We start from the raw sequence: 25,370 nt of genomic DNA on the forward strand, positions 1-25,370 counted from the left end.
GTCTGTTTCTGTTTGTTCCTACTGTTTTAGCAAAGTGATTTACTTTTGAAAACAGAAAACAATCTTTTTTGTTCCTGGGTTAAAAGCCTGGGCAAGGTCACCTGACACGCACACATCCTGTTCAAGGAGCCACTGCAGGGCCCTGGCACAGAGGGGTCTCGGGTGCCTGGGCCCAAGTGAGGAAGCGGGAGGAGTCTGCAAGATTCGGGCACAAAGGCTCCAGAGCCACCCAGCCTTGCTCACCTGCCTCCCCTCCCCAGCACTGTCCCCACACCCTGAGTGTGCTGGGAGGAGGTGCTTGTCACCTCCCCACCTCACAGATAACACCAGCTGCACTCTCAGCTCTAGAGGGTCCTTGGGTCCTCACAGCCTCCACCTTGGAAAGCCAGCTGGGCCCCTGAGGAAGGGCCTGCCCTGGACAAGAAGGGGCAGCCAACAGCCTAGGAGCCACTCTAAGCAGTCACCAGCTGCTCAGATGCAGACACAAAGAGGATGGAGAAAGCTGACAGAAGTGTTTTATTTCTCTACCTGTGGAGTGGGGGTCAGCCCTAGTCCAGGAGGTCCCCACACTCCAGGCTGTCCAGCTCGCTCTGCACGTGGTCGACGTACTGGTTGATCTCCTTCACACGTTTGCGGTTCCTCATGATCTCATCCTTGTGAATCTGAGGGCAAGGCGGATCTTGAGACTGTCTGCCTGAGTCTGCCCCACCCCCACCCGCGTGTGGCTCCACCCCCTGCCACCTGCCCTTGCCACACATCTGCTCACCTTGTCCAGCAGGTGTGTGCACCAGGAGTTGACCCTGGTCACCAGCTCATCCTCGCGATTGTCAATCTTCAGGAGGTGGATGTCATGCGAGGCCCCAACTGCGTTAACTATCGTGTCTTTGTCAACGAAGAGCTGGGAAGGAAAGAGTGGAAAGAGTGGGTGAGGGGCCTAGATCCACCCTCAGCGCAGAGCTGCTGAGCCGGTGGGGAGAGGGGCTGAGGTCCCTGGGGGCAGAGGCAGAGCCTGCTCTGTGTCCCCACTTCCTTGCTGTTGGCCCAGCAGTGCCAGTGATGGGGCAAGGGCCCCCGGGCAGCAAAGCAGTCCCCGTAGGGAGCGTGCCCTTCCCCCAAAGACAGGACCAGCCCTGTGACTTCACCAAGGTTCTCAAGTCCAAACTGCCTGAAACCTGCCATCAGGTGGGAAATATGAGGCCAGCCGGGGGTCTCGGGGCTGCTCTGAGGACAGAAGGCCCCATACGCCCGCCAATGGGTCTCTGCCACTCTCATGTCAACCCAGTCGACCTGAGCTCCTACTGGGGCTCCTGCCGTCATGTTCCCACCCGGTTCCCCACTGTGGATGACGCTGTGGGTCGGTGCTCCCCCCAGGCCTGGCTGGAGGTCCCCGGAGCGGGCAGATAGACCTCCGCAGTGCTTTTCCAGTAGCTAGAGGGAATCTCAGATCTTAACCTCCCTTGTAGTCACTGCGTCTTACAAAGTGCCAGAACCCCCACTTTGGGAAAGCAGGCTGTCCCAAACCCAAAAGGTTTCAACCAACCTGTCAGTTGAAACCACATAGTGGTCAGGAGCTCCTCTTTAGTGGGGCCGCTCTGGGTGCTTTACTTGTTAGCCTGTCACCTGCCTATCTCCCCTTCCGCAGGTGCTAAATTAACGCTCCCGGAGGGGTTCAAGCTTTCCGGGGGGCGGGCCCCACGACGCCACCGCCCACCAGGAGCCCCGCCCACCGGGCTCGGGCTCCGCCCGCTGGACTCCAGCCCCGCCCCCCGCAATCACCGAGCGCACGTCGTCTGGCAGGTCCTCGTCCATCTCGCCCTTGACTATCTTCTCCAGGATGTTGATAGCGATCTCCAGGAGCTTCTCGTGGTGGTGGTTCTCCAGGTCCCGGCACTGCGCCATCGTGCAGCCAGAGTTAAGCCAAGGCCGGGCCAAGCAGGCTGGGGCACCCTCCCCTGCGCTGGCCCAGCTTGTCCTCCCCTTACGGGCCCTCCGAGTCCTCCGGCTCCCTCCACACCCCTTGGGGTCCCTTCTGGTCCCCTCCCCCACAGCCCTTTGTCCCTGCTGCTTGCAGCTCTCACTCTCCGTTGTATCCTGAAGGCCTCCTCTCGGAATCACTTCTCCCCATCCTCTGCTGCCCCCTGAGCCGGAAACGTCCTCTCCACCTCTCCAGCTGATCCCTCTGGCTCACCCTCTGGTCCTCACTTAGTGGACTCTCCCTCAGGGAGAGTCCCGACCTCTGCTCAGCTGCTGCCATCTCTCTGACAGCAGGATTGGGCCCAGGAGGACAGAGGTGAACTTCAGGGCCCTGAGTTCAGGTGACAAAAGGCTGGGCATGCCCCACATGTCAGCCCCTAACCTGACACTGATCTGCTTACGGATGACTTGTCAGTGGCATCAGCATAGAGGTTGACTACCCCTGGGCCCAGCACCTGCAGCATGGGCTGGTCCAGGGGAGGATTCTGGGGTGTGGTCTCCAGGTGAGGTCACTTGTGCTGCAGGCAGCAGCCTGTGGAGCAACCCGCTATCTGGACTTCTGCTCTAACAAGGCGCCTTTGTGCTGGGGGTCAGGAAACACTCCTTAAATGCTCCAGAGAGTTGGCAAACCTCCACCTCTTGAAGGTGGGCTTCCTTCCTCGGTGAGAATGGGAGGTTTTACAACCCCAGTTTCAAAGATGGAGATGCCCATTAAACAGGGTCCTGTTTAATCTCACCTTGGTGGAGATAACAGATCTTCCTGTAAGTCAAAAGGGGCATAGGCAGTTCTGGTAAAATGTGAAGTCTGATTATAAAGCGCTGGATTTTTACTCTTTGCCAGTGTGTCTAGGGCTCTGGTGGCAGTGGGAAGGAGCAGGCATGGGAACCCACAGGGAGCCACCTGGAAGAGACCCCACTAATTTTCATCTTTCGTAAGCAGTGCAGAAGCTCTACCCTCTTGTGTCTTTGGTTTAGAATGTGGGCACCTCCCTGTGGGTCTGGTGGCAGGCACCATGTTGTGGGCAGGAGCCCCTGGCCCACAGTGCCTCCCCGGAGGGTCCTCAAGGAAAGGATATAGGCTCTGGACGTTCTCCACAAAGAGTCCCACCAGGTCGATAATGTTCCTTTCAAACATGTTTATAGTCTCCTGGAAATGATAAAGAACATGTGTGTTTAGACGTGAACTCCACTGACTTCACGCCAGAGCCACAGTGCTGCTTACTGCTTACGGGTGGTGACCCAAGACCTTGAGGGTGAAGACCAACCGCCTGGCCTCACAGGGGGTGGTGACCACCTTCCCTCAGCTGTCACCCTCCAGCCTGTTCTCTTGCTCACCCCTCAACCTCAGGGCTTTAGTGGGTGCCTTCTCCAGGCCTTAGCCTGTGCTGTCTCTCTGCTCGCCCCCCCAACCCCCCGCAAGTATGCACACACAGAGGTCTGCCCTTTCTGGGGCTTCCCAGTGGCATCTGGCCCTGTGGACTGTAGGCCATCAGGCACCTCTGTTCATGAAACTCTCCAGGCAAGAATACTAGAATGGGTTGTCATTTCCTTCTCCAGGGGAATCTTCCCCACCCAGGGATCAAACCTGAGTTTCCTGCATTGTAGGCAAATTCTTTACTGTCTGAGCCATCAGGGAAGCCCCCTGCCTCCATCACCTCCACAGAAACAAAAGGAAGAAGTTGCTAGGAGCTAGGCTGCCTGCCAGCTCCACCACTGTCTGCAACTCAGGGGAAGTCATTAACTTCCCTGGCCTCAGCTTTCTCTTCTGTGAAATGGATTTCTTCCACATAGGTTGTGGTGAAGCAGGAATGGACTTCTTTACACAAAATGCTTTGGGAGGCACATGGCAAGAGGAGACCCTTGGGAGTGCCGGCTGCTCCACAGGCCTCTTGCTTTCAAGGCTCCCACCTTTCTCTGTGAGGGTGACCCTGCACAGCTGCATCCAGTGCTCGTCAAGGCATCCAGCCTCACCCAGGTGCCACGGGGAGGGCTGCTGCCCCTGAGTCGCAGGGTGGTCACGCCCCTGACCTGCCCTAGACTCCAGGGGCCGCAGGGTGGGCTGAGAGCACAGGGAGTGCAGGTTGAGTCTGAGGACTGCGGAAGCCGAGCTAAATATACATCTTTCAAATGTGTGTTAACACTTGTAATAAATGAAAATAGAGTCATTGATGAGACCTAAAGGAAACCAACCCTGAATATTCTTAGGAAGGACTGATGATGAAGCTGAATCTTTGGCCACCTGATGTGAAGAGCTGACTCTTTGGAAAAGACCTTTTTGCTGGGACAGATTGAGGTCAGGAGGAAAAGCGGGCGAGAAGAGGATGAGATGGTTGGATGGCATCACTGACTCAGTGCATATGAGTTTGAGCAAGCTCAGGGAGATAGTGGAAGAAAGAGGAGCCAGGCAGGCTGCAGTCTGGGATTGCAAAGATTTGGACACAACTTAGCAACTGAACAACAACACTGAAAAGCAAGGGCTCTACTTGATAGCTTTTTGGCCATTAGTAAGACAAGCACAAGTTCTGGAGGACTGGGGTGGGTGATAGAAAGGGGGCTCCCTGCTTGGGAAGGTTGGGAGCTACTGCCTGAGCCCTGACACCGGTGGGCCGTTTTCAGCGGTGCCAGAGCCCCCGTGGGGAGCAAGCTCTTCTCAGAGACACGGCAGGAACCTCTCCCAGTCTGTGGGTCACTGTCTCTGCCCAGCCTGTTCTGTTCATCACTGTGCTCAGGGCCCAACCTTGGCTGCTGGCTGCCTGCTGAATGCACAGGTCGGTCTGGCTGCCCCAGATCAGGCAGCAGCGCTGTTAGGCTCCTTGCTCTGCCCTGAGATACGGTAGCTACAAGTGGCAGTGCCGGCAGCCTTGGCTCCATCCCACATCTCCAGATTGAGTGTGGGGTGGGTGGAAAGTGGGGGCCCACTTTGTTTTTTGACAGCTCCGTGGATCTAAGCAAAGACTCTCCCTGCCGGGGCTCCGGGCTCTTCCTGGGTCGGGCGCTCACTCCAGAGAGACGAGCTCAATTATTGTGCTGCACAAGGACCACTGGGCATCTCAGTGACTGCAAAGTGCTAGAGGCACAGAAAGCTCTCATGTGGGCCGCCGATTCGCACCGGAGGGTTCTGGCCCCCAGGAGGTGTGGCCTTGGTGGGTTCCTTCACTGCACCTGTGGCTCATGCTCACAGCCACGCCAAGCCCCTCATCCGATTCCTGCATTGGAGCTGCACCCAGGCCCGCCTTACCTCCAGCTGCTCCATCAGCTGCATCTCCAGCGTCATAAGCACGTTGAACAGCTCTGTGATGTCCTCGCTATACTGCACTATCTTTGCCTCGATGTTACTCAGTTCACTCTCCTCTCGGATCGCATTTAAACTCTGCAAACAAAACTGTGCTTTAGGCAGAAATCTACGATGAAATGTAATTTCTGAAATGACAGGCAGTGGTTTGGTTTTGTGGGTCGGAACCTGGATTCTGGGGTCGGCCCACACTCAAGTGTCAGCTCTGCCCCCTCCATGCAGGATGGAGGTGGTCAGAGCAGAGGCTCCACCAGCTGGGGAGTTATTGGAGGTGGAGGGGACAATGGCTTCAGAGTCACCTGGACCTGAATCAGGACCAGGCTGGGTCACTGTGTGACCTCAAGTGACTCCCATCTCCTTGGGTGCAGGGGCAGAGAGCCTGAGCATCACAAAGCCAGGGGATGGGGTGGCATCTCTGAGGTCTTGGCTCAGTGGGGCTCTGATCAGGGAGGGGTCCAGGACCAGCGGGGCAGTGAAGAGGGTTATAACACAAGGTTGGACCCCTACAGTGCCCCGTGAGCATGTAGCTGCCAGCGGTAAGCAGACAGAGGTCCATCTGTGAAAAGAAGTGCTAGTGGACTGGACAGCATGGGTAGTCAGAGCCGCACCCAGTACCAGCCGTTCACTAATGAAGGGCCTGGGAGTTCGGCGGCTGGATGCAATGTCAGAGACCAGCAAGTGACCCAGCAAGACTAGGGGTGAAGGGTGCTTGTGGTCATGGCAGCCCCATCTGGAGGAAGGTCAGGCTTCTTCCCTAGCTCAAGCCTGATGTGAAAGCAAATCCCGACAGAGGGAAGATTAACATGTAAAAAATAAAGCCATAAAAGTACCTCAAGAAAGAAAGGGGGGGCCTTTAATAAATAATCTCAGAGTGGAGAAATCCTTCCTAGGTGTGACTGGAAGAAAAGATTGATAATTTCTACTACATTAATTTTTTAAAAATTCTGAATGTCAGAAGTGCCATAGACATAATGCCAAGACAAATAGGAAACAGGAAAATATTTGCAACTCATTTCACTGACATGGGGCTAATTTCCCAATCTATAAAGAGTTGCTACAAAGTAATCTTTAAACAAAACAAACAAAAAAAGAGACAGAAACACAGAGATCAAAAACCAAATGGGTGAGGGCATATTATAAGAACCCCAGAAGAGAAGGCTCGGGTCAGCTCCTATCTGAGGCGACATTTGAGCATCACCATGGTGGGGGGGCATCAGCTCTCCCCGAAGACACACCCCAGACCTGGTAGCTAGGTCAACCAGTCTGCCCGGGGCTCCAGGAGCACCGGCTGGAGGACATCCAGACATCCCAAGCCCAGTGGCTACAGGGACCCAACGTGATGGGGACGGGGACTGGGAGACTCGGCTGGCCCAGGGGCAGCCGCTGCCAGGGACATTGGCAACCACAGTTCTGTGAAATCCTCCCGTTTTCAATGTCAGAAGAATGCTCAAACAGTTTAAAACCTTCTTCAGGCCACACGCAACACATGTGTGAACAAACGAGCTCTTGCGCTGAGGTCTGAAGCTCTGGCTGAAGGTGGCTCTCGTTAATGGGAGCCCTGTCAGCCTGACCCATGTCACCGGTGGGGGGCGGGGGGTTCCTCCTCTTTAAACTAAGTCCTCAACCAGCTTCTCGCTCCTCTAACCTGGATGCCGTGTGCACTCACGGGCTTGCTGTGCCAGTGGTTTCTGGACGAAAGGAAAGTCCATAGCTTTGGAGCAGGTCAGTAATCCTGTCTGCAAAAGCAAGGTTAACTGAAACCGCTCTGCCAAGTACACACGTCCCTGCTTGCGGTGCAGCCCCTCTGCACAGTCTGCGGCTCACCCTGCTGTATGCAGCCCCAGGAGAGGTGCCCGGAGCAGCGCTGACCCCTAGGAGAGGAGGGGGCCTGGCTGGGGGTGGCTTCCCAGGCTGGCACTCACGCGTAGTGGTCATCCTCTTTGTTGTGACCACCGGGGTAATGACACCACCGAGGCAAAAAGTTGTGGCGACCCCACCGTGAGCCTGGGATAGTGGAGGAGCCAGAGTGGGTGGGGCAGCCTGAGTTGGTGAACTGGTGAACAGGGACAATGATCGAGGGGCTTGGGTCATCAGAGGGGAGGGGCTGGGCCTCTGGCAGATGGGCACCTGCAGCGGGAGGTGGGCCTCTGGCAGGTGGGCACCTGCAGCGGGAGGTGGGGACGGGACCCACCAGCAAGTGCTTCTCCTCAAACTTGGCAATCTTGAGCTTGCCCTGCTCCTGGTTTTCCTGGATGGCCTCCTGCACACACTCCATGAAGTTGTCTAGCTCTGCCTTTCGCTTCTCCTGCTGCTTCAAGCCATACTCAAAGATGTTCAGACAGATGATGACAAACTTATCCTTGTAGGTGAACTACTGTTAAGGAGGCCTGCAGCTGCCCTGGAGGGTGGACTGCCTGGGGGTGGACTGTCTGGGGGGTGGGCTGCCTGGGGGTGGGCTGCCTGGGGGTGGGCTGCCTGGGGCTGGACTGCCTGGGGGCTGGACTGCCTGGGGGTAGGCAGCCTGGGGGTGGGCTGCCTGGGGGTGGACCGCCTGGGGGGTGGACTGCCTGGGGGGTGGGTGGCCTGGGGCTGGACTTCCTGAGGGGTGGGCTGCCTGGGGCTGGACTGCCTGGGGGGTGGACTGCCTGGGGGTAGGCAGCCTGGGGGTGGGCTGCCTGGGGGTAGGCAGCCTGGGGGTGGGCAGCCTGGGGGTGGGCTGCCTGGGGGTAGGCAGCCTGGGGGTGGACTGCATGGGGGGTGGGCTTCTTGGGGTGGATTGCCCGGGGGTGGGTTGCCTGGGGTGGACTGCCTGGGGTGGGCTGCTTGGGGTAGACTTCCTGGGGGTGGGCTGCCTGGGGTGGACTGCCTGGGGGGGGGCTGCCTGGGGGCACTGCCAGGTTGGGGTGGCATGCGGGCCTGGAGGCAGAGCCACAGTTGAGATGGAGTATAAGGTGGTGATCAGGTGTCTCCACCCTCAGCCTGAGAATTCAGGGAGGGTCCTGGGTAGGTGGCTATGGTGACAAGTGCCCATCAGTCACATCCTCTGGGGGAAGGGATCAGGCCCAGCCCGTAGCCCCTAACCATGCAACACGTCTCCCTCTGCAAGCTCGACCTCCCCAATTGCAAGCCGGGGTCTGAGACCCCGTGGGTGGTGACACAGTTTCAAACACTGAGTGCAAAGCACACAGCAGGAACCTGTGAACAGCTAGGCTGCATCCCCGGCAACCTGGGCCCTGCTAACCAGACACCCCATGTGTTCCTCCCCTGTGCTGAGGAACACCCCATGTGTTCCTCGCTGCCCTGGGTGCACCATCCTGGGGCCCAGAGGGGAAGGGGACTCCCCCTGGGCTCCCATGCCCAGGCCCTGTGGGGTGGCCATGACCCGGAAGGATATGCCTCCAGGAGCTCGCCCACGCCAGGCAGGTGGGAGAGCTTGCTGCCCTCTACGTCCTCAGTGTACATGCTGTCGAACAGGAAGGTGCCGTTTAGCTGCTCCACGAAGGCTGCCTGTGGTCAGAGACACAGTGGGCTCACTGGGCAGGACCCTGTACTGGGCACTGGGGCCGTGCGTGCCCAGCCCCTGGGAAGGCAGGCAGGGATGGGCAGGCGATGGGCTGGGTGAGGCCAGAGCTACAGAGGCAGAAAACTGAAGGGGGCCCTCAGCTTGGTCCTGTTGAGCGGGGGCACCCTGGGAGAAATGAGCATTCCCGGGGAACTGACCAGTGGGCCTAAGGACCAGGGACTGCTCTGAAAAACGGCTGGGCACAGAGTCCCTGGCCCTGGGGCCAGAGCGGGGCCTGGGGGCCGTGGGACAGAGTCGGGAGTGGGGGTGACAGGTCAGCATGACTGTCCTAACTGAGGCTCCAGCGGCCCAGAGACCCTGGGTACCAGCTGTTCTCAATCAAATGACAGGTTTCTGAGGCCTGGGCTCTGCCGACCTTCACAAACCAGCCTGAGACTGGTGCGGGACTGGGCGGGCATGGCGGGTGGGGCAGCGGGTCTCCCGCAGGCAGCCCTGAACCTTGTGCTCCTCCAGCTCCTCCCGCCGGGCCTGCTCGTCTTCTAGCCGCGCCTGCACCAGGTTCTCCCGGTGCTTCAGCTCATCGATGCTGTACTGGTGCTTCATCTCTGCCAGCTCTTTCTGTCGGAGAAGCGGGAAGGGGCATCGTTACTCTGGGACCAGGGGTCCCTCACAGCCGCTGGCCTCCCCAGCATGGGCAGGGCCTGGACAGGAGTGGCTTGTCTTCCCTCCCCCACCCTTCCCAAGTATTCTGAGCCTCGGGTAAATCAGTGTGGGAGCCTCAAGGGCAGGCTGAGTGAGGATGTGGGCCGTCCCTGGGGTGGAGGCCCCCTCGCAGTCCCACTGGTTCCCACACCTTCCCTGCCTGGGCTCTGGCCCTCTTTAAGGGGTGCACAAGGAAGAGCTGCAGTGGGGGGTGCGAGCCACAGGCCTGGGCACAACGCTCTCGGCTTATTCTCAGCATTTGAGCCCCCGTTGCCCTTCAAAGTATTGCCTAAATGCAAAAAATAAGACTTGAGAGTCTTGAAATTCAAAATTTCACAGTCCTGTCCTGTTCCTGGACAAGAGAAGGGCATGGTTGGGGAAGGAGGGGCAACTCTCTGACCCCCCTGGTATCTGTGGACCCCCAGTCTCTGTGGACCCCCTGGGTCTCTGTGGACCCCCTGGATCTTTGTGGATCCCCACTGGTCTCTGTGGACACCCCCAGAAAGGTTCCTGCGAGCAGAGGGCTCCATACTTGGAAGGTGGTGCAGCAGCCAGGCCAGCAGGGTCAGCATGGAGACCTGGGGACCAGCCAGCTCTCCCAGTGCCCCCACGTCACCTTAGGGCCTCCCCCCATCCCAGACACAGGCTCCTTCCTCCCAGGAAAGGCAGCAGCTTCTGATTGGGGGGTGGCAAGTCCCCCACCTCCTCATACCCTGCTTTCATCCCGTCCTGCTGCCAGAGGCCTTCCCTGTCAGGTGGGGTTTTTTCCCCTGGGGGCAAAGCACCCACAAACTGGTCACAGGGTAAAGGGTAAAAAGCTCCCAGCAGGGGTATAGGACAGAGGCAGGGGTGTAGGACAGAGGCGGGGGTGGCCTGGCCAGGCAGTGGACAGGGGCAGGGCCTTCCACCTGGGGTGAGGCTCCCTCAGGCCAGAGACCCTGGCTCTGCTGCAGTTGAGCCCAGCTCTCTGCTGGCCACCTCGGCCGTGGGGTCCTGGGGGCATCCCTCTGGGGTCAGCGAGGTTGGCACTTTGGGGTGCTACCATGACCTGTCAGTGTCACTCCTGGGGTTGCCTGTTGTGGGGGTGAGTCCTGACTCTGCCCTGAGCTGCTGAGCCCACTGAGGGCCAACTCTCACTCAGTCTCCCAGACTTGTCCACCGAGAAGCAGACAGAGCAGGACAGCAGCAAGGAGGCGGCAGGAGGCCCAGGACAGGGCCCAGCCAAGAACGTGCACCACAGTGACAGGGGCCGTTAGGGTCAGGAGCCTCCAGGAGGGGCTGCTTTCCTCTCCTCCCGTGGACGTGGCCCTCCCCAGATGCCCAGGGCCTGGACGCTGACCCGCAGAGCCCACATTGAAGGGAGACGCTACCATGTGGTCGTCGAGGCGCCGGAAGTCCAGGTACACGAGGTCAGGGAGGTAGGCGCAGATGAACATCTTGTAGTCCTCGTCCTCGGCCACCGGGTTCCCGGACAGGCTGAGCGTGCGCAGGGCCTTGAACCGCCGCAAGTAGATGACCTGAGGGGAAGGCGGGCCTGTGTGCTTTCTCCGCCCTCTGCCCACACCGGGAAGCCACGAGGATGAGGAGCCGTGGTCTTTGCCAGGGCCAGTGGATGGGGTCCCACGCTCACTGGGGACCCAGTCTCCCCACCTGTGAAGGGGCTGCAGGGGTGTCACACGCAGGTGTTGAGAGGACCCAACGCTGCGAGGAGCGCCAAGAAGAGGGCTGGCACCTGCTCCCCAAGCGCCCGCTGTCCCTCACCCTCCACTCTCAGCACAGGCACCCTTTCTACCCGTCAGTGCTCTGAAAGGCCCTGTGCCCTGAGATTCAGCAAAACCTGGATCTACTGGGTGGCAGCTGGTGGGACCACCACTAACAACCATTTACTTTTCCTGTTGTTAGTAACGAGGGACATTCAGCAAGACCACCAGCCCCTCATCTGTTGCATCTCCTCCCCTGTGTGAAAGACAGAAGAGAAACCTGCTTCTCTTCCTTCCTGAAGGGATTTCCTTGTCAGTTGTTTATTCGTTCAGCAAACATCACTGAGCACCTGCCAGCCTGGGGACAGAGTGGAAACAGAGCCCTCAGAGCAGGAGCTGACACTCTAAGGGCAGGGGACAGGAATGCTTCAAAAAAGTCAGCAGAGGGACTTCCCTAGGGGCACCGCAGATAAGAATCTGCCTGTCAAAGCAGGGGACACAGGTTCCATCCCTGGCCCCAGAAGATCCCACCAAGCAGCGGAGCCCCCGTGCACCAAGGCCACTGGGCCCACATGCCTAGATCCCGTGCTCTGCAACAAGAGAAGCCACAACAATAAGAAGCCAGCACGCCGCATCTGGAGAGCAGGCCCGCCTCCTCCGTCTCCGCAACTGGAGGAAGCCTGAGGAAAGCAGTAAAGACCCAGAACAGCCAAAAATAAATGCTTTTTAAAAGTCAGAGACGTTGCTGTTGGTCATAAGCGCTCGAAGAACTCGAGGGGGTAGGTAGGGAGGGAGCCTTAGGGACAATGATAGGGGTGGGGTTCTGTTAGGATTTGAGCCTCTGAACTCTGAGGAAGCAGCAGGAAGAGCAGTGGCGAGTGTACTCCCAGGAGCAAAACCAGCACAAACGAAGGCCACGCCATGGGAAACGGCGTGACCAGTGCCAGGAAGCAGGGAGGGGCCAGGAGATGTGAGAAGATACTGAGAACAAGGCCAGCCCTGATTCATCTGAGACCTGGTGGGCGGCGGTCAGGAGTCTGAAAGCTGTCTTAGGGAAATGGGAGCTGTTGGAGTTTTCAGGGTATGTGGGGTGGGGCGAGGGGTCAGGACCTGATTTCATTTTAAGAGCTCTCCCAGTGGGACTCCAGTTTTTGTCTTTGGGATCATCAAAGCAATAAAGGTCTGGGAGCAAAGTGTGCTGTGGGTGGTTAGAGGGACAGGACTTCTTGTCATTGCTGCTGGGTCTGTAGGTGGTTCCACTTCTGTAGATGGCCACGCAGCAAGACCCATCACAATGAGAAAATGCCCTCGGACCCAGCAACTCCACCTGGAGGAATTCATCTCCCACAGGGGCTCATCCAGGTGCACAGTCAGCCCCTATCAAAGACATCCCCAACAGCCTGTGTATGACGGCATGAGGTTGGAGAACACCTCAGTGTCCACCCATGGGGGCTGGAGAACTCCATCCTGCAGGATCTAAGCAATGGAATGTCCTGTGGTGTGTAGAGGGCACCGATGACTTGCGGGGGGTGGGGGGGCGGGGATGACCCAAGACAGGCTCTGGAGAGTAGCCAGACAGGTGTGACAATCGTGTGAAACATTTAGACAGTAAGACGCCCGGAAAGACACATGTGCGATTTAGGAGCAGTTGCGGCCTCTGGCAGGGGACACAGGGGCAGAGGTCAAGGGCGAGGGGCTCTGCTCTGCATGCCCTGAGTTCTGCTGAGTCAGCCACTTGCTTTTAATTCAGTGAACAAAATGAAAACAAGCCTAATAAATATATAACAGGAAAGTCTGTAATCAGATGTAAGAAACTCAGGGCAGGTAAGGACTGAAACCAGAGATGCTCTGGGCTTGTCGGCCATGAAGCCAGCGCCCCCTGCCTGTCTCTCTGGGGACCAGCTGCACCTGCTTCTGTCTTCATGGGGTGGGGGGTGCGTGCCTGGCACCCAGCACGCCCTGGGGAAATGGGGACAAAAGAACAGCCCAGGCCAGGGAGGGAGGTGGGTGTTCACAGCAGGGTGGGGCACAGCCTGAGTCGGTTTCCCCTCCCTGCCCAGGCCTGGATCTGCTCAGGGCCAGGGCTAGTGTCTGAGGATGACAAGTCAGAGGCAGTCCACTCACATACAGGCTCCCAGGTGCTGGACCTACCCAGGCAGCAGCAGCTCTAAACACTCAGAAAGTTTCCCACAAGCATGATTTGGGGCTATTTGGGGTTTACCCTTAACTGAAAATTCCTGAATAAGCACCATTTCCTCCATAGCCCCTCTGCGCCCTGTCCTGCTGCAGCTGCTCTACATGGACAGACTTGACCCTCACGATGGCCTGTGGGGTGGACTGCTATTTGTCCTCAGGAACAGATGGGCACTGAGCCCTGGATGCTGAGTTCCCAGCCCAGGGCCTCACCCCTCGCCAGTCCGTTGCTCTAGCTGCTCTGCCTGGGGCACTGCCCTGTACCCTCTGCCCACCCTGCCAGCGACCTGGGGCTGCTGTTGGTCTCTGTCCCCACTGGGCACAGGCCAGACGCCCCACAGGCAAGAGGGCCCCCCTCAGCAATGTCTGCTGAGTGAGTGGTGGGGGTGGGGCACAGACGCACCCACATGCAGGCCCCCACGGGCTAAGCTGGTATCTGAATGTCCTTGAATCCGGATTTCCGGCTTTTCTAGGACGGGGTGGGGGGTGGCGGGGAGCTACCCCCATGGTCCCCCTGGCCCCTGCCGGTGCCCACACTCACGTTCATCAAGTTCCCGATATGGTTGTTGCCCAGCGACAACACCTGCAGCTTGACCAGTGCGTCCAGCGAGTCAATCTTGCTGATGCGGTTGTTGAACAGGCTCAGGTCCTCTAGGTTGACCAGCGTGTCCAGCCCCTCGATGGCCTCGATGTTGTTGAAAGACAGGTCTGGAGGACAGGCCTGGTTTAGGGGCACCGTCCTGGAGCTGAACCCCCACCTCGGCTCTACTGTCTCCTTCCCGGTAGCAGAGGTGGGCAAAGGCTCCCATCTGTGCGACCCGCGATACAGGATGGAAACTCACTGGGGGTGGGGTCAGCACACCTTGGGGAGGGGGACACCCTTGAGGCCAGGCCGCCCCACACTCCAGGCCCAACCCCAGCTGACCTGAGGACCCCCTCTACTCCAGGTTTCTCATCTTTGGGAATCAAACTGCTTTTTCCCACTGCAGGATTGGGTTTGAGGGGATCGGGGCTGCAACACTGTCCTGGAACACGGATGGCCCCAAGACCCAAAGTGGGAACTTTTCATGAGCTTTCAGCTAAAGCCCTGATGTTTAAGGAGCTCCAGAAGTCATTTAGCCTCCCCGGCCCCTCAGAGGAGGCTGTCCTGGGACACTTTCCCTATGCCAGGACTGCCCTGCGCCTTTCCCTTGTTTCACCCTCACAAGCAGAGCTGTCATCGCCATGTCTTAGGGATGAGGGAGCCGAGATTCAAGGGTGCCAGGTGCCCAAGGTCAACAACACATAAGGAAAGTGAGGTGCGGGAGCTGAGCTCACATATCCAGAATTCATTAGCAGTTCGGCAGAGCAGGGCCTGACTGGGTTCCCCCTCTTCCTTTCCTGCCAGGCTCTGTTCTTTGCAGACTGAGCTGGTAGATGCTCAACAAAGGGGTCGGGGGGAGGCAGCTAGGATTTGAGCAGCTGCAGATTGCTGTGGTGTAAATACTCCTACTGCAGTGTCAGGCTACCAACAGGGCATCCCTGAGTGTAGAGTTGGGACAAGTCGTGGGCAGCAGGACTGGCTGGCCTCAGCTTACCCTCAACACTGCGACAGCTGACTGGCCACCAGCAGGGCCTATGCATGTGGAGGGGGGTTGGGCTGTGGGTACAGGGCGGGCTGTGGGTACAGGAGGGGGCCGTGGGTACAGGCGAGGGGGGTGCTGTGGGTGCAGGGCAGGGCTGTGGGTGCAGGGGGCACTGTGGGTACAGGCAGGAGCCATGGGTGCAGGCAGGGGGCCGTGGGTACAGGGGGGGTGGGCCATGGGTGCAATAGGGGGATATGGGTACAGGGGGGCAGTGGGTACGGGGCGGCCGTGGGTACGGGGGGGCAGTGGTTGTAGGTAGGGGGACATGGGTGCAGGCAGGGGGCTATGGGTGCAGGTAGGGGGCGGCTATGGGTTCAGGGGGTGCTGTGGGTGCACTGAACCATCAAACACCCTCTCCTCACCCCACACCCCTGCATCCCAGGGCCCAGCTCCTCCCAGCTCTGGCTGCATCCCTGGGTGACCATCACTAGACAGAGGCTTTCCTGCTTCCAGCAGATGGAGCACCTGCTGGAGGGAGCCAGCAGGGAAGCGGGGCCGCGCGGGGCCCTACCCAGCCAGACCAGGTGCGTGAGGTTCTCCAGGCCCTCGATCTTCTCAATGATGTTGTTGTCCAGCTGCAGCTTCTGAAGGCTCTCAAACTGCCAGAGGTTGTCGATGCGGAGGATGTCTGAAACAATGGAGGGTGCACCCAGGTGGGTGTCAGGGTTTAGTACCAGTGTCATGGGGGCTGGATGATGGATGCTGACTGTGGGAGGGGCCCCAGAAGCCCTGTTTCCTTCCCTGGAGTGCCGGGGACCCTGGAGGTGTGCGCCCAGCTCCGCGGAACTCAGAGTCCCTGTTAGTGCTGGTGCCGGGACTACCACGGGCTACACCGCAAGGTGAAGGTAGGTGGGCCCTCCAGGGCAGGGACTCACACGGCTCCCCCTTGAAATGCCTGGGCTCGGTCAGAGGGCGCAGCAGGGCCCCCCGGGGTGACAAAGGGAGTCAAGGCTACAGGGATGGCCCGTTGAGCATTTTGTGGGCTGCTCTGGCCACAAGGACCCTGCATGTCTCTACCTAGAATTGCACGCTGTGTGTCTGCCCAAAGATGGGGGCCCATAAGAGGCAGAGAAATGGCCCCCGAATGCCCATATACTATGAGGGGAAGAACTGCCCACACAGAGGCGGGCTCCTCGCATCACTGATCCCGAGTCCTCTGAAGACCAGCTCCCTGTCATGCGGCTGACTGCCCCCTTGCTCCTGAGGCAGGCAGACCCTCTGTCACGGCCACCAAGAGTGCCACCCTCAGTTGATACCAAGTCTAAAAACCACGCATGCTGGTCTTGTGCCTTTCAACCCAGGTGGCCCGAATGCGACCAAGGACCATAGACTGTGGACCGTGCGTGGAACTGGGGGCTGCCCGCGCCCACCCTGCCCGGCCCCGCCCGGGACACATACTCTGGAAGTCCAACTGCAGGGACAGGACGTCCTTGAAGAGAATGCCCTCCTGCTTGGCCAGCTGCCCAGCCTCCTCCCGTGGGCCCTGCTCCCCCACGGCCAACTTGAGCATCTCATCGTCCATCACTCTGGGCTCCATGTCATACAGCCGGTTCATCCTTCCTGTAAAACACCAACACCCTGGCTGAGGCCGCCTCTCCTGCCTCCCTTTGAGGGTGGGGCCTGGCCAGTATCCTTTCACTGCATCGTGGGGGAGCGTGGCAGCCATGACACTCTGAAGGCAGGCCCCTCCCACTCTTGGCTGCTAAACCTGGGCCTCCCCAGACCCCCGCTGGCCTGGTGCCCACCAACAATGGTGCACCCCTTGTCTCCACAACCAGGCTGTGACCCTAACCGCGACCCCGATATCCATACTGGTCCCTTTAGCCTCTGGAGCTCAGCTGCCTGCAAAGCCATCGATCGCCATCTTGGGCCTCTGGCTTTCTGTGCCCACCCTTGTTGGGTTTCTCGGCACCAACCACTGATCACAGTCCTTGGTGGTCCCAGCCAGGCCTGCCAGGCCCACCAGGCCTGGCCCCCCTTCCCTGAGAGCCTCACCCTCTGAAGGTGGCCATATCTGTAAGCACCCCCAACCACAGGTGCCCAGGGTGTAGCCACTGGTACACACGGACTCAAGCTGGCTGTTTGTGACCCTCCCCAGAGAGATGTGAACTGCGGCCTCAGGACAAAGCACCCGTCAGTGCTGGCTACTTGGCTTGGAAGGCACTGGGAGCTAAGGGCTGGTCAGGGACATGGTGAGTGAGAGAGTAACAGGACCTGTGGAAGACGGACAGACAGAAGCAAGATGGGAACTTGATCCAGGAAAAAAGACAAAAGGACAGACAGAGGCTGCCTTCCCCTCGCTGGCTTCCTGGCCCCTCCTGCTCCAACCTCAGGCCCCTGGACCTCTGACCCCAGGCCCCTAGACAGGGCACTGACTTCACAAGTTAAATCCTCATTTCCCTAAACTAACCCAGGAGGTATCTGTTGCTACTGGTCCAAAGGGATTTGGCTGAGGCACAGCGGGGTGGGTCACAGACGAACCTACACTGCTGTTCTTGGTTGGACAGAGCCACGGTCCTGGGCAGTTTGACCACAGTCCATCATTACCAGCCGTCCTAGCACACCCAGAAGGGCTGGACCCCATGGGAGGGCACATGCTACTGGAAACGCCCTGATTCTGCCTCGGAATGCTCTGGACGGTCAGTCTTCCCCCTACTCTCCACTCTGTTCTCACCTGCCTGCTGGCTTCACCTCCTACCTTGGCCCTTGCGTGCCCACACCCGGCCTCCCTGCCCCACTGGTCCCTGATGATGCAGCCCCGCAATTGCCTTTTTATTCCAGCGGGCGCTGCTGGGGAGACTCCTGTTGTTGGGCAAAGTGGGGTGGGCCTGGCAATCCTGCACCTGGTCTCAGAGACCCCCTGCCTGGGTGCCTCTACCCTACCCAGCCATGCAGCTGGTGCAGTTGTGCATCCCAGTGGCCCCAGAGCAGGCACAGCTTCCTTCTTCCTGCACCCACTTCTCTGAGTCTCCCCTCTTCCTGGGTCCCTCCACATTCTCTCATGTCCTTCAGCTGATTGACTCAACCCCTGAAAGACATTTCTAGTCCTCTACCTCTCTCTATCTCCCCATTCTTTGGAGACAATTTTTCAAAAATTTCCCATAACTCGACACCAGCTTATCTCTGGGGAAATTTTAATGTGCCATATTTGGCAGATGCTACTTGAAAGTGTTGGTGCTTTTCCCCCAACCCTTTTTTTCCTTTACAGACAAGTGCTGTGCTTTGAGAAATGATTCATACTCTGATTTCAAAACTTTGGCTGACTTCTCATCACTCCTGTCACACAAGGGCCTGGTCCCTGAGCCGGGTCGAGCCTGCTTCCAGACAGGCCCAACAGTCATCAAGCAGTGTGGAACATCTGTGTTTGTTACACACACCAGAGTTGGATTAGCACCCTTGGGCAACTGACTTTGCTTTCCAAGCCTTCGACCGCCTATCTGTAAAAGACAGATAACTCCTCCCTCCAATATTTGTTTAAGATCATTTTATTTAGCCCACAAATGTGCTATGAATAGCTACTACATGCGTGGATAAGACTTGGTTAGTGGGTTTAGGAGTATTGTGATTCATAGACCTCCTTACCCCTGTTTCAGACCCAACTCAGATGATCATACAAACCTTTAATTATAAATGGTGACAAGTCTGTGGGTGTAGGGAACTATGACAACATACTTGTGGGGACCTGGGCTGAGACCTGGAGAGAAGGAGGAGGGGTCTTTGGGGTGAGGGTCCTGAGCTGGGAGAGGAGGAGGCAGGTTCCACCGGGATGCCCAGAGTGGCAAGGCCTCCAGGGGTGTTGTGATCATCCCAGGATCCCTAGGAAGCTCCAAGGCGTGATGAGGACGTGACGTGATCAGAGTTTAATTTGAAGAAGCTCATTCTGGCTTGTTGTACTGAGAATGTCAAGAGTCGAGAGGTGATTGGGGTGCAGGTAAGAAGTGGGTTTGAGAGACCTCTAGAAACGTAGTTTATGTGAGGGACTGACTCTGCAGTTTTCAGGTAAGAAAATGGAAGCTGGTTAAGCAAGTCAAGTGACACCTATGCTGAGAGACACATCCCGTGCATGCAGAGGCAGGTCAGGCATGCAGAGCTCAGGCTCTTAATCAGACTCAACTGCACCCGCATGCTGTGGGTCATTGTCACAGTTCACACTGTTTCTCCTAACTGTTCCAGGTTTGGCCCAAAACCAGGACAGTCCTCCCCCGGAGGGTTTATCAGTACTTCCCCACCCAGCTGGGGCTGCTGTTGACTTGCCTGACAGTAGTGTTGTTGCGGGCGGGGAGAACAGCCAAGAGCCTTACACCTCCTCACAGAGAACCAGATCCTGAATCATCCAGCGAAACAAGGACTTGGCATCACCTGGACCTGAAAAATGGAGCCCCTATTGGCCGTGAATTGATAAGAGAAAACCACCCTCTTCTGAATGCTCACCATGCTCTGGAGTAACGTTCATGATCAAATTACAGGTCTGGTCTGGGAGCCAGCAGAGAAGGGAGCCCTATTGCCCTGACTGTCCAGACGGGGAAACTGAAGCCCAGGAAGGGACCTGCTGACAGGGCATCCACGTTCCAGGCCAAAACCCTTCACTAAGGGTAGCTCTAAGGAAGAGGAACAAGGTAGCAGCAGTTGAGAGGTCGGGCAGATGGTCAGTGATGTCCTCCTGAAGAGGGATCAGTGGGCCGGGTACCTCTCTCTGGCCCGGAGGCCGGGGGTGGGACCTTAAAGGTCTCGTTGGGGCCTGCGCCCATAGGAAACCCTTCCCGAGCTTCTCTCCCCACGAGGCCTGAAGGCCCTGACCGGCGTGGGGCGGCCAGCAGGCTCCTTCGTGAAAAGGTCAAGTCCTTCAGCAGCCTCTCGGCTCTGGGCTCTCAGCTTCTCTGGCACAGTCTGCCACCTGTTCCTGGTAGCTGAGCTGGGTTGCTAGGAGAACCAAGCGCCGCACTCCGTTGCTAGGGGGAAGTCAGGGAGTAGACATCCTGGGTGAAAGTTGACGGCCACGTGATCATATTTCTGGGCGGGGAATGTCACCCAGCACCAACCAGCCTTAGAGAAAACAAATGCTTGTCCAATCAGCACTCTCCCTGGGCGGGGAACTTACTAGCCCCGCCCTCCCCTGCCCTCTTTTTGAGTGAATGATTTGATTTTTGTCCAGTAACAGTAAGGATTCACTCGATTGACCAGTACATAAATGAATCAAAATACACAGTCTCTCGTCGGGAGGCGGGCCAGGGGAGGTGACGGAAATTCCTATGACTTAGCTAGCCACCCCGCCCAATCGGACGCCGCGGGGTGGGCGGGACCTCGCGTAGGGTGGTGTGGTTACCAATGGGAAGAGGGCAAGGCAGTTCTCACCCAATAGGGACAGGTGGGGCGGGGCCAGCGGCGGGCACCGGCGTTCCAGAGGGTGGGGCGGGGGCAAGTGTCAGTCAGGCCGGGAGCACGTCAGGGGACGCGGAGACTCGGCGGCTGACGCGCGCGGGCTGCTGCCGAGCCGTCCGCCCAAGATGGAGTTCCTCCTGGGGAACCCGTTCAGCACGCCGGTGGGGCAGTGCCTCGGTAAGGCCCCCACCGCGGCGTCCCGAGGGCTGGGCGGTGCTCCGCGCGTTGCTGCGCGGCGGGGCCCAGCCCCGTGCCCCAGCCCGGCCGCCGCGGTCCCAGCGGGCTCCCTGCCCCGGGCCCGGCGGGCTGAGCCACTCTCCGCGGCGGGGAGCGGGGAGGCCGGCGCGCCCTGGGAAGGCTGGCGGGGGGGTGGGGAAGACGGCCGTGCCGGCTGACGACCGGAGCCCGGACCGGGGAGCCTTGCTGCCGACTCTCCCCGTGACCTTGTGCGAGTCGCTGCCCTGTCAGGTCTGAAGTTCCGTCTGTCGGCGGTCCTCATGTCCCTGGAGCCACTGTCTGCCTGGTGGCTGTCACTTCCCAGCGTCCTCAAGTCTGCCAACGCCGGCCTTCTGGGGACAGGTGGAGAGGGCGTTACTCGGCAGTGCAAACCCTCTGGGGGCTCCGGGCACCGGGATGACCAGCATCCTGGTGAGGAAGCCCGAGGTGGAGGTGAAGGACCACCAGAGACCCGCCCCGTGGAATTTCCTGACTGATGAGCAACGTACCTTTTCACCCAAGGCGGGAGCTCACGCCAGGCGTGATCCGTCAAGAATGTGGATTGGTTTCTTTTAAAACTGGGTTCCTCCTTGTTGGTGGAAGGACTGGTAAAACGCCTTCTATGAGCAGGGACCTTTGGCGTCCTTATGGGCCTGGCGGGATTAGGCTGGAGTGATTTGCCTATTTCCTGCTTTGTAAATTTCCAGCTTACTTTTCAGCCTTTAGTGGGCCTGTGAAATTATTGACGCCTCTCCCGTTGGCTGACTGGCACCTGGGAGCCTGCCTTTGCTCCCTGGTATAGGGTCTCTGATAAGGGGTGATGGACACTAGGCCCTGGAGGGTCTTTTCCTGCCTTTCTGGAGTTTCCCACCTCCCTTTCTTCTTCCTCAGGTGCTCTTTCACGGCATCCGTATTCCAGAAACTCATTTCTGGTATTGAATTCCAGGCAGTTGTGGGAGGGAGCCAGTAAACTTGGGGGGATTTTTTTGCCCTTTTCTGTCTCCTTTATAGTAGGAGGCTCTGTTACTACCTTTGGAACACCAAGGTAGCTGATGAGGGGTATAAGTTAAAAGGAGATTTATTTTAAAATATACAAACATAAGGGATGTATGGGTGGGTAGCAATGAAAAGAGCATGACACTTCTCTCAGGAGGACCTGGGGTGAATGTCGCTTTGCCCATTTCAGCTGTGAGGCCCTGAAAAATGGTGCAGCCCTCCTGAGCTTTTTAGTTTGTGCTCTGGTTGGGGTGGGGAGATTGGCTCAGTTCCACTTTGGAGAGGAGATGGGGGACCACAGGCCCATCTGTGACCAGGCCCCAAGTCCACCGTCCCTTAGGACGCTTGACCATGAAGAGAATGGGGCCCCTTCATTGCCAGCCAATGAGCCTGCAGGTGAGGCCTTGAGAATTTCGCAGCTCAGTTCAGATAAGCGATTAGAGGTCAGAATAGGTTCTGACATGTGTTCTGTGCTGTTGGGACAAAGTGTAAAAGTGACCCTCACGACGTTTAGTGCTGTTCATGTTCTTGAGAGGTATATGTGCTAGGGGTTGGTAGAAGGGAGGGAGACACAGGAGTGAAGCCCCAGCAACAAAGCTGGCTAGTAGGAGCAGCAGGTTTACCCCACACGAAGCAATTTGACCACCGTGACTTTCTCCTGAGGCTGTTCTGCATGGTGAGTTTTATTATCCTTCTCACCTTAAGATGAGGAAACTGAGGCTTAGTGGGGTGGAAGGACAGCCTACAGAGCTGTCCCAGCACTCAAAGGGTTGATGGGGTCACCACCAGGAACAGAGACTTGGGGGACAGTGGTGACCAATGGAAGGCTGCCATAGCCAGTGCCGAGTTGCCCGGTGGGGACGGGAGAGCTGTCAGGAGGCTGGCACACTGTGGAGTGCGGGGCCTGGGCCGATGGTGAGGAAGGGGAAGGAACCGCACTCGCAGAGAAGAGACCCCTGTGCCGGGGACGGGTGGAGGAGGCGAGTGGCAGTGTGGCCCCCCTCTGTGGTCCCCTGTCCAAGCGGAGCAGGGGTGGCTACGGGGGACAGGGGCAAGTTGGGTTTGGGCCCAGGATGGAGCCCTGTCCTGGGTGGGTGACATCAAGGCCACATTCCTTATTGAGCTCAACTCTCGGTCTCTCTGGACCTTGTTTTCCTCCCTCAACAGCTGTGGGGCTTGTAACTAACTCACCCCATCCGTCTAATTCAGCAGGCATGTTGACAGGGTGCTGGGTGCCAGGCCCCAGGATAGAGATGTCAAAACACTGCTCCGAGGGGCCCTCTGTAGCAGTAAGGCACCCGCCCAGGTGTCCTGAGCTGCAGAGCCTTGGGCTCACTGTCTGGGGGTGGGTGGATTGGCCGTTTGCACTGCCTTGGGGCTGGCCTGCCGCATGCTTCCCGGGCACTGTTGGGTCAGACACACGGAGAGCTGGCAGCCATGCCCCAGCTGACATCTGACGTGGTTTCCGGGGCTTCCTGGTCTCCGTGCTGCCCGTTGTCCTGGGAGGTGGTTCCCGAGTAGAGGCCATGGCTTTGAGCCCGGATGCGCCATGGTGTAAATGGCTGAGGAGTACCCAGGAAGACTGAGTGCTTCCTTGTGCTGCCTGATGCTCTCTTCTGAAATGGGTTTCAGGGGGTCCTGTGTTAACAGTTGTTGTGTCCAGGAACCACAAGCCAGGTCCAGGGTGCTCGGCAGGTTCACAGCTCTCCTGTGTTGACTGAAAAATGTTTTCAGATCATCCTTTTCCAGGAGTAAAGTTTGGATTCATTTAGATGAGATCAGTGAGGAGTTAGTTAATCCTGACCCGAGTGTTGGAGGACCAGCTCCCTCCCACTCGCTGCAGGATCAGTGTCCGGGGCCTGGGTGGTGTGGGGTCTTGACTGCTGCGGGAGCCTCCCCGTCTCCTGAGATGGCTGTGAGCTTGACGAGCCAAAGTGTTTGTTCTGAGAGGAGTTAGTTACCAGTGCGAGGGGGCGGCTTCAGGGTTTTATTTAGTCTTCCCAACCCTGTGAGATAGGATGAGAACGGGAAGGAACTTACAGTTTTTAAGCACCTACTTGGTGTGAACTGCACATGGGATCTCCCTGAATCCTGAGTGTGATGATCATCCCTGTATCGCTTCTAAGAAACTGGAGCTCCTGGAGGTTAAGAGACTCCTGCCAGGTCAAGGCCAGAGTCCAGCGGAGAATCCCGTCCTGATCTGGGCTTCGTTCTGGGCTGCCATGTTGCTTCTTGCCCTGCGGACCCCACGAGTCAGGGTCATCAGAATCCCTGGAGAGCTGGTCGAAGCTGGTGGCAGGGTCCATTGGGGTGGGCTGTCAAGGTCTGAGGATGCTGACACTCTGGGTCCGGAGACCACACTTTGAGAACTGTTGCTTTTGACGAAAAGTTCTGCTCCTGTAATCGCTTCTTAATCTTGCTTCAAACAGTAAATGTGAGTTTTCTTGTGGACAGACTATAGGGTTGATTATTTAGAATCATTCATGCATTTGGTGGTTCTGTCACCTCTCAGTATGCACCACGCTAAACACTTGCTAGGATGTTTGGTCTAGTAAAGGAGCTGAGACAGGGACCTAAATCAGATAAGACGGCAAGTGTTGGCAGCAGATTGGAGAGAGAAACGAAGGAAATGGAGGACAGGAGGGATCCTCCACAGCAGTAGTAGTAATGGTTAGCGGTTTTGCTGTTTTAGAGATGGGGCCGGCTTACCGTGTGCCAGAGGCCACAGTGGGTGCGCTCTGGGTCTCGTGCTGCTTTCGTTCTTACAACACTGCAGGGAGTGTGCTACTCTCTCTGCTTTGCAGACGCGACCTGACTCTGCAGCTGCTGTCCTGGGGGATGGCGGTGGTGAGAAGGGGCATCCCAGGGGCTGGAGGAACTGGCACTCAGGGGGTGGGATTTGGCTCCTATTGGAGAGGAGAAGGAGGCTTGGAGGGCGCTCTGAGCAAAGGCTGGTTGTGGAGGGGTGGGGGTAAGACCAGCTGGGAGAGCAGGGAGAGGCCAGGCAGACAGTGTCCGGCCTGATTGACGAGGCTTCCAGTGTCGGCCGCGTGGTTTAGACCCTTCTGTTGGCGGCACTGAGGAGCCATGGATGATTTCTGTGGAGGGTAGTGGCCCAGCTGTCATTACAGAGGCAGGGAGGGTCCCCTTGGCAGCTGCCGAAAGGCCACCTCTGTCTTACTGTGAAAGCCTCCACTGTGCAGAGCAGGGGTCTGACGAGGGAGTCAGCGCACGCAGTGCTAGTTCCCCGAGGTCTGGGGTAGGGCCCTTCCAGGGAGCCCCCAGAGAGATAAGAGGGTACTGCTGAGGTGGGTGGGCAGAGCACGGGTGGAAGTCTGGGGTTCTGAGAGCACCCATCCTTAACTGCTGGGATGGTTGTAAGGGTAACCAGCCTGCTCACGCCCCCCTGCTTTCCATGCTTGGACACTCAGACCCGAGCTGAGAGGCTCCCAGGATTTGGCCAGGTCGCTGCCCTGCTTAGAGGCTGTGATGGGGCTATGAGCAGTTCCATGGAAATGTGCTTTTTTAAAGACACAGTGCTGACCTCTGCAGAAAGCTTGAAAACATACACTTATGGAAAGGGGGGAGAAAGTCACCTTAATGTGCTTTCTTACAAACCCTTTGCGATTCTCATCTCACAGAGTGAATGGAGTAAGCAGAGTGCCGTGTACTTCATAGTCTGTTTTCTCAGGCCTTGGAGAGGCAGCGTTGTGTGAGTGCCCTTAGCCGATTTCTGTGTGACATGCTGTGCTGTGCTCAGTCGTTCCGTC

General features: G+C 57.9%; 2 protein-coding genes across 7 annotated transcripts in view; one reads left to right on the plus strand and one right to left on the minus strand.

Annotated features, from left to right (window-relative positions):
* Positions 1 to 5: 5 nt before the first annotated feature.
* On the minus strand, positions 6 to 20,015 carry DRC3 (dynein regulatory complex subunit 3). Of its 4 annotated transcripts, none has more exons than XM_069542979.1 (14): positions 19,697 to 20,015; positions 19,264 to 19,374; positions 16,408 to 16,569; positions 15,521 to 15,637; positions 13,926 to 14,092; positions 10,862 to 11,008; positions 9,288 to 9,407; positions 8,663 to 8,773; positions 7,458 to 7,637; positions 5,213 to 5,344; positions 3,051 to 3,121; positions 1,777 to 1,900; positions 767 to 898; positions 6 to 662 (listed from the first exon to the last, which is right to left on the minus strand). In XM_069542979.1, exons 3-14 carry the CDS (start codon positions 16,562 to 16,564, stop codon positions 549 to 551), a joined length of 1,572 nt encoding a protein of 523 aa, XP_069399080.1. In that variant the 5' UTR covers positions 16,565 to 16,569; positions 19,264 to 19,374; positions 19,697 to 20,015; the 3' UTR covers positions 6 to 548. The 4 variants fall into 4 exon arrangements, with proteins under 4 accessions (XP_069399080.1, XP_069399084.1, XP_069399082.1 ...); XM_069542983.1 differs by having other exon boundaries at positions 7,458 to 7,632; positions 8,661 to 8,773; positions 19,697 to 20,013; XM_069542981.1 differs by lacking the exon at positions 19,697 to 20,015 and adding an exon at positions 19,441 to 19,607.
* A 391-nt stretch (positions 20,016 to 20,406) lies between these two features.
* Positions 20,407 to 25,370, plus strand: part of TOM1L2 (target of myb1 like 2 membrane trafficking protein) — a 72,653-nt gene continuing 67,689 nt past the window's right edge. For 2 of the 3 annotated variants that reach the window (XM_069542994.1, XM_069542995.1), the window contains exon 1: positions 20,407 to 20,565. In XM_069542994.1, coding sequence (XP_069399095.1) covers positions 20,514 to 20,565 — 52 coding nt within the window. In that variant the 5' untranslated portion in view covers positions 20,407 to 20,513. The remainder of the gene's footprint in view (positions 20,566 to 25,370) is intronic. The other variant, XM_069542996.1, reaches the window with a different exon arrangement.

The sequence above is a fragment of the Ovis canadensis genome, chromosome 11, assembly GCF_042477335.2.
Source record: "Ovis canadensis isolate MfBH-ARS-UI-01 breed Bighorn chromosome 11, ARS-UI_OviCan_v2, whole genome shotgun sequence".
Taxonomy (NCBI): domain Eukaryota; kingdom Metazoa; phylum Chordata; class Mammalia; order Artiodactyla; family Bovidae; genus Ovis; species Ovis canadensis.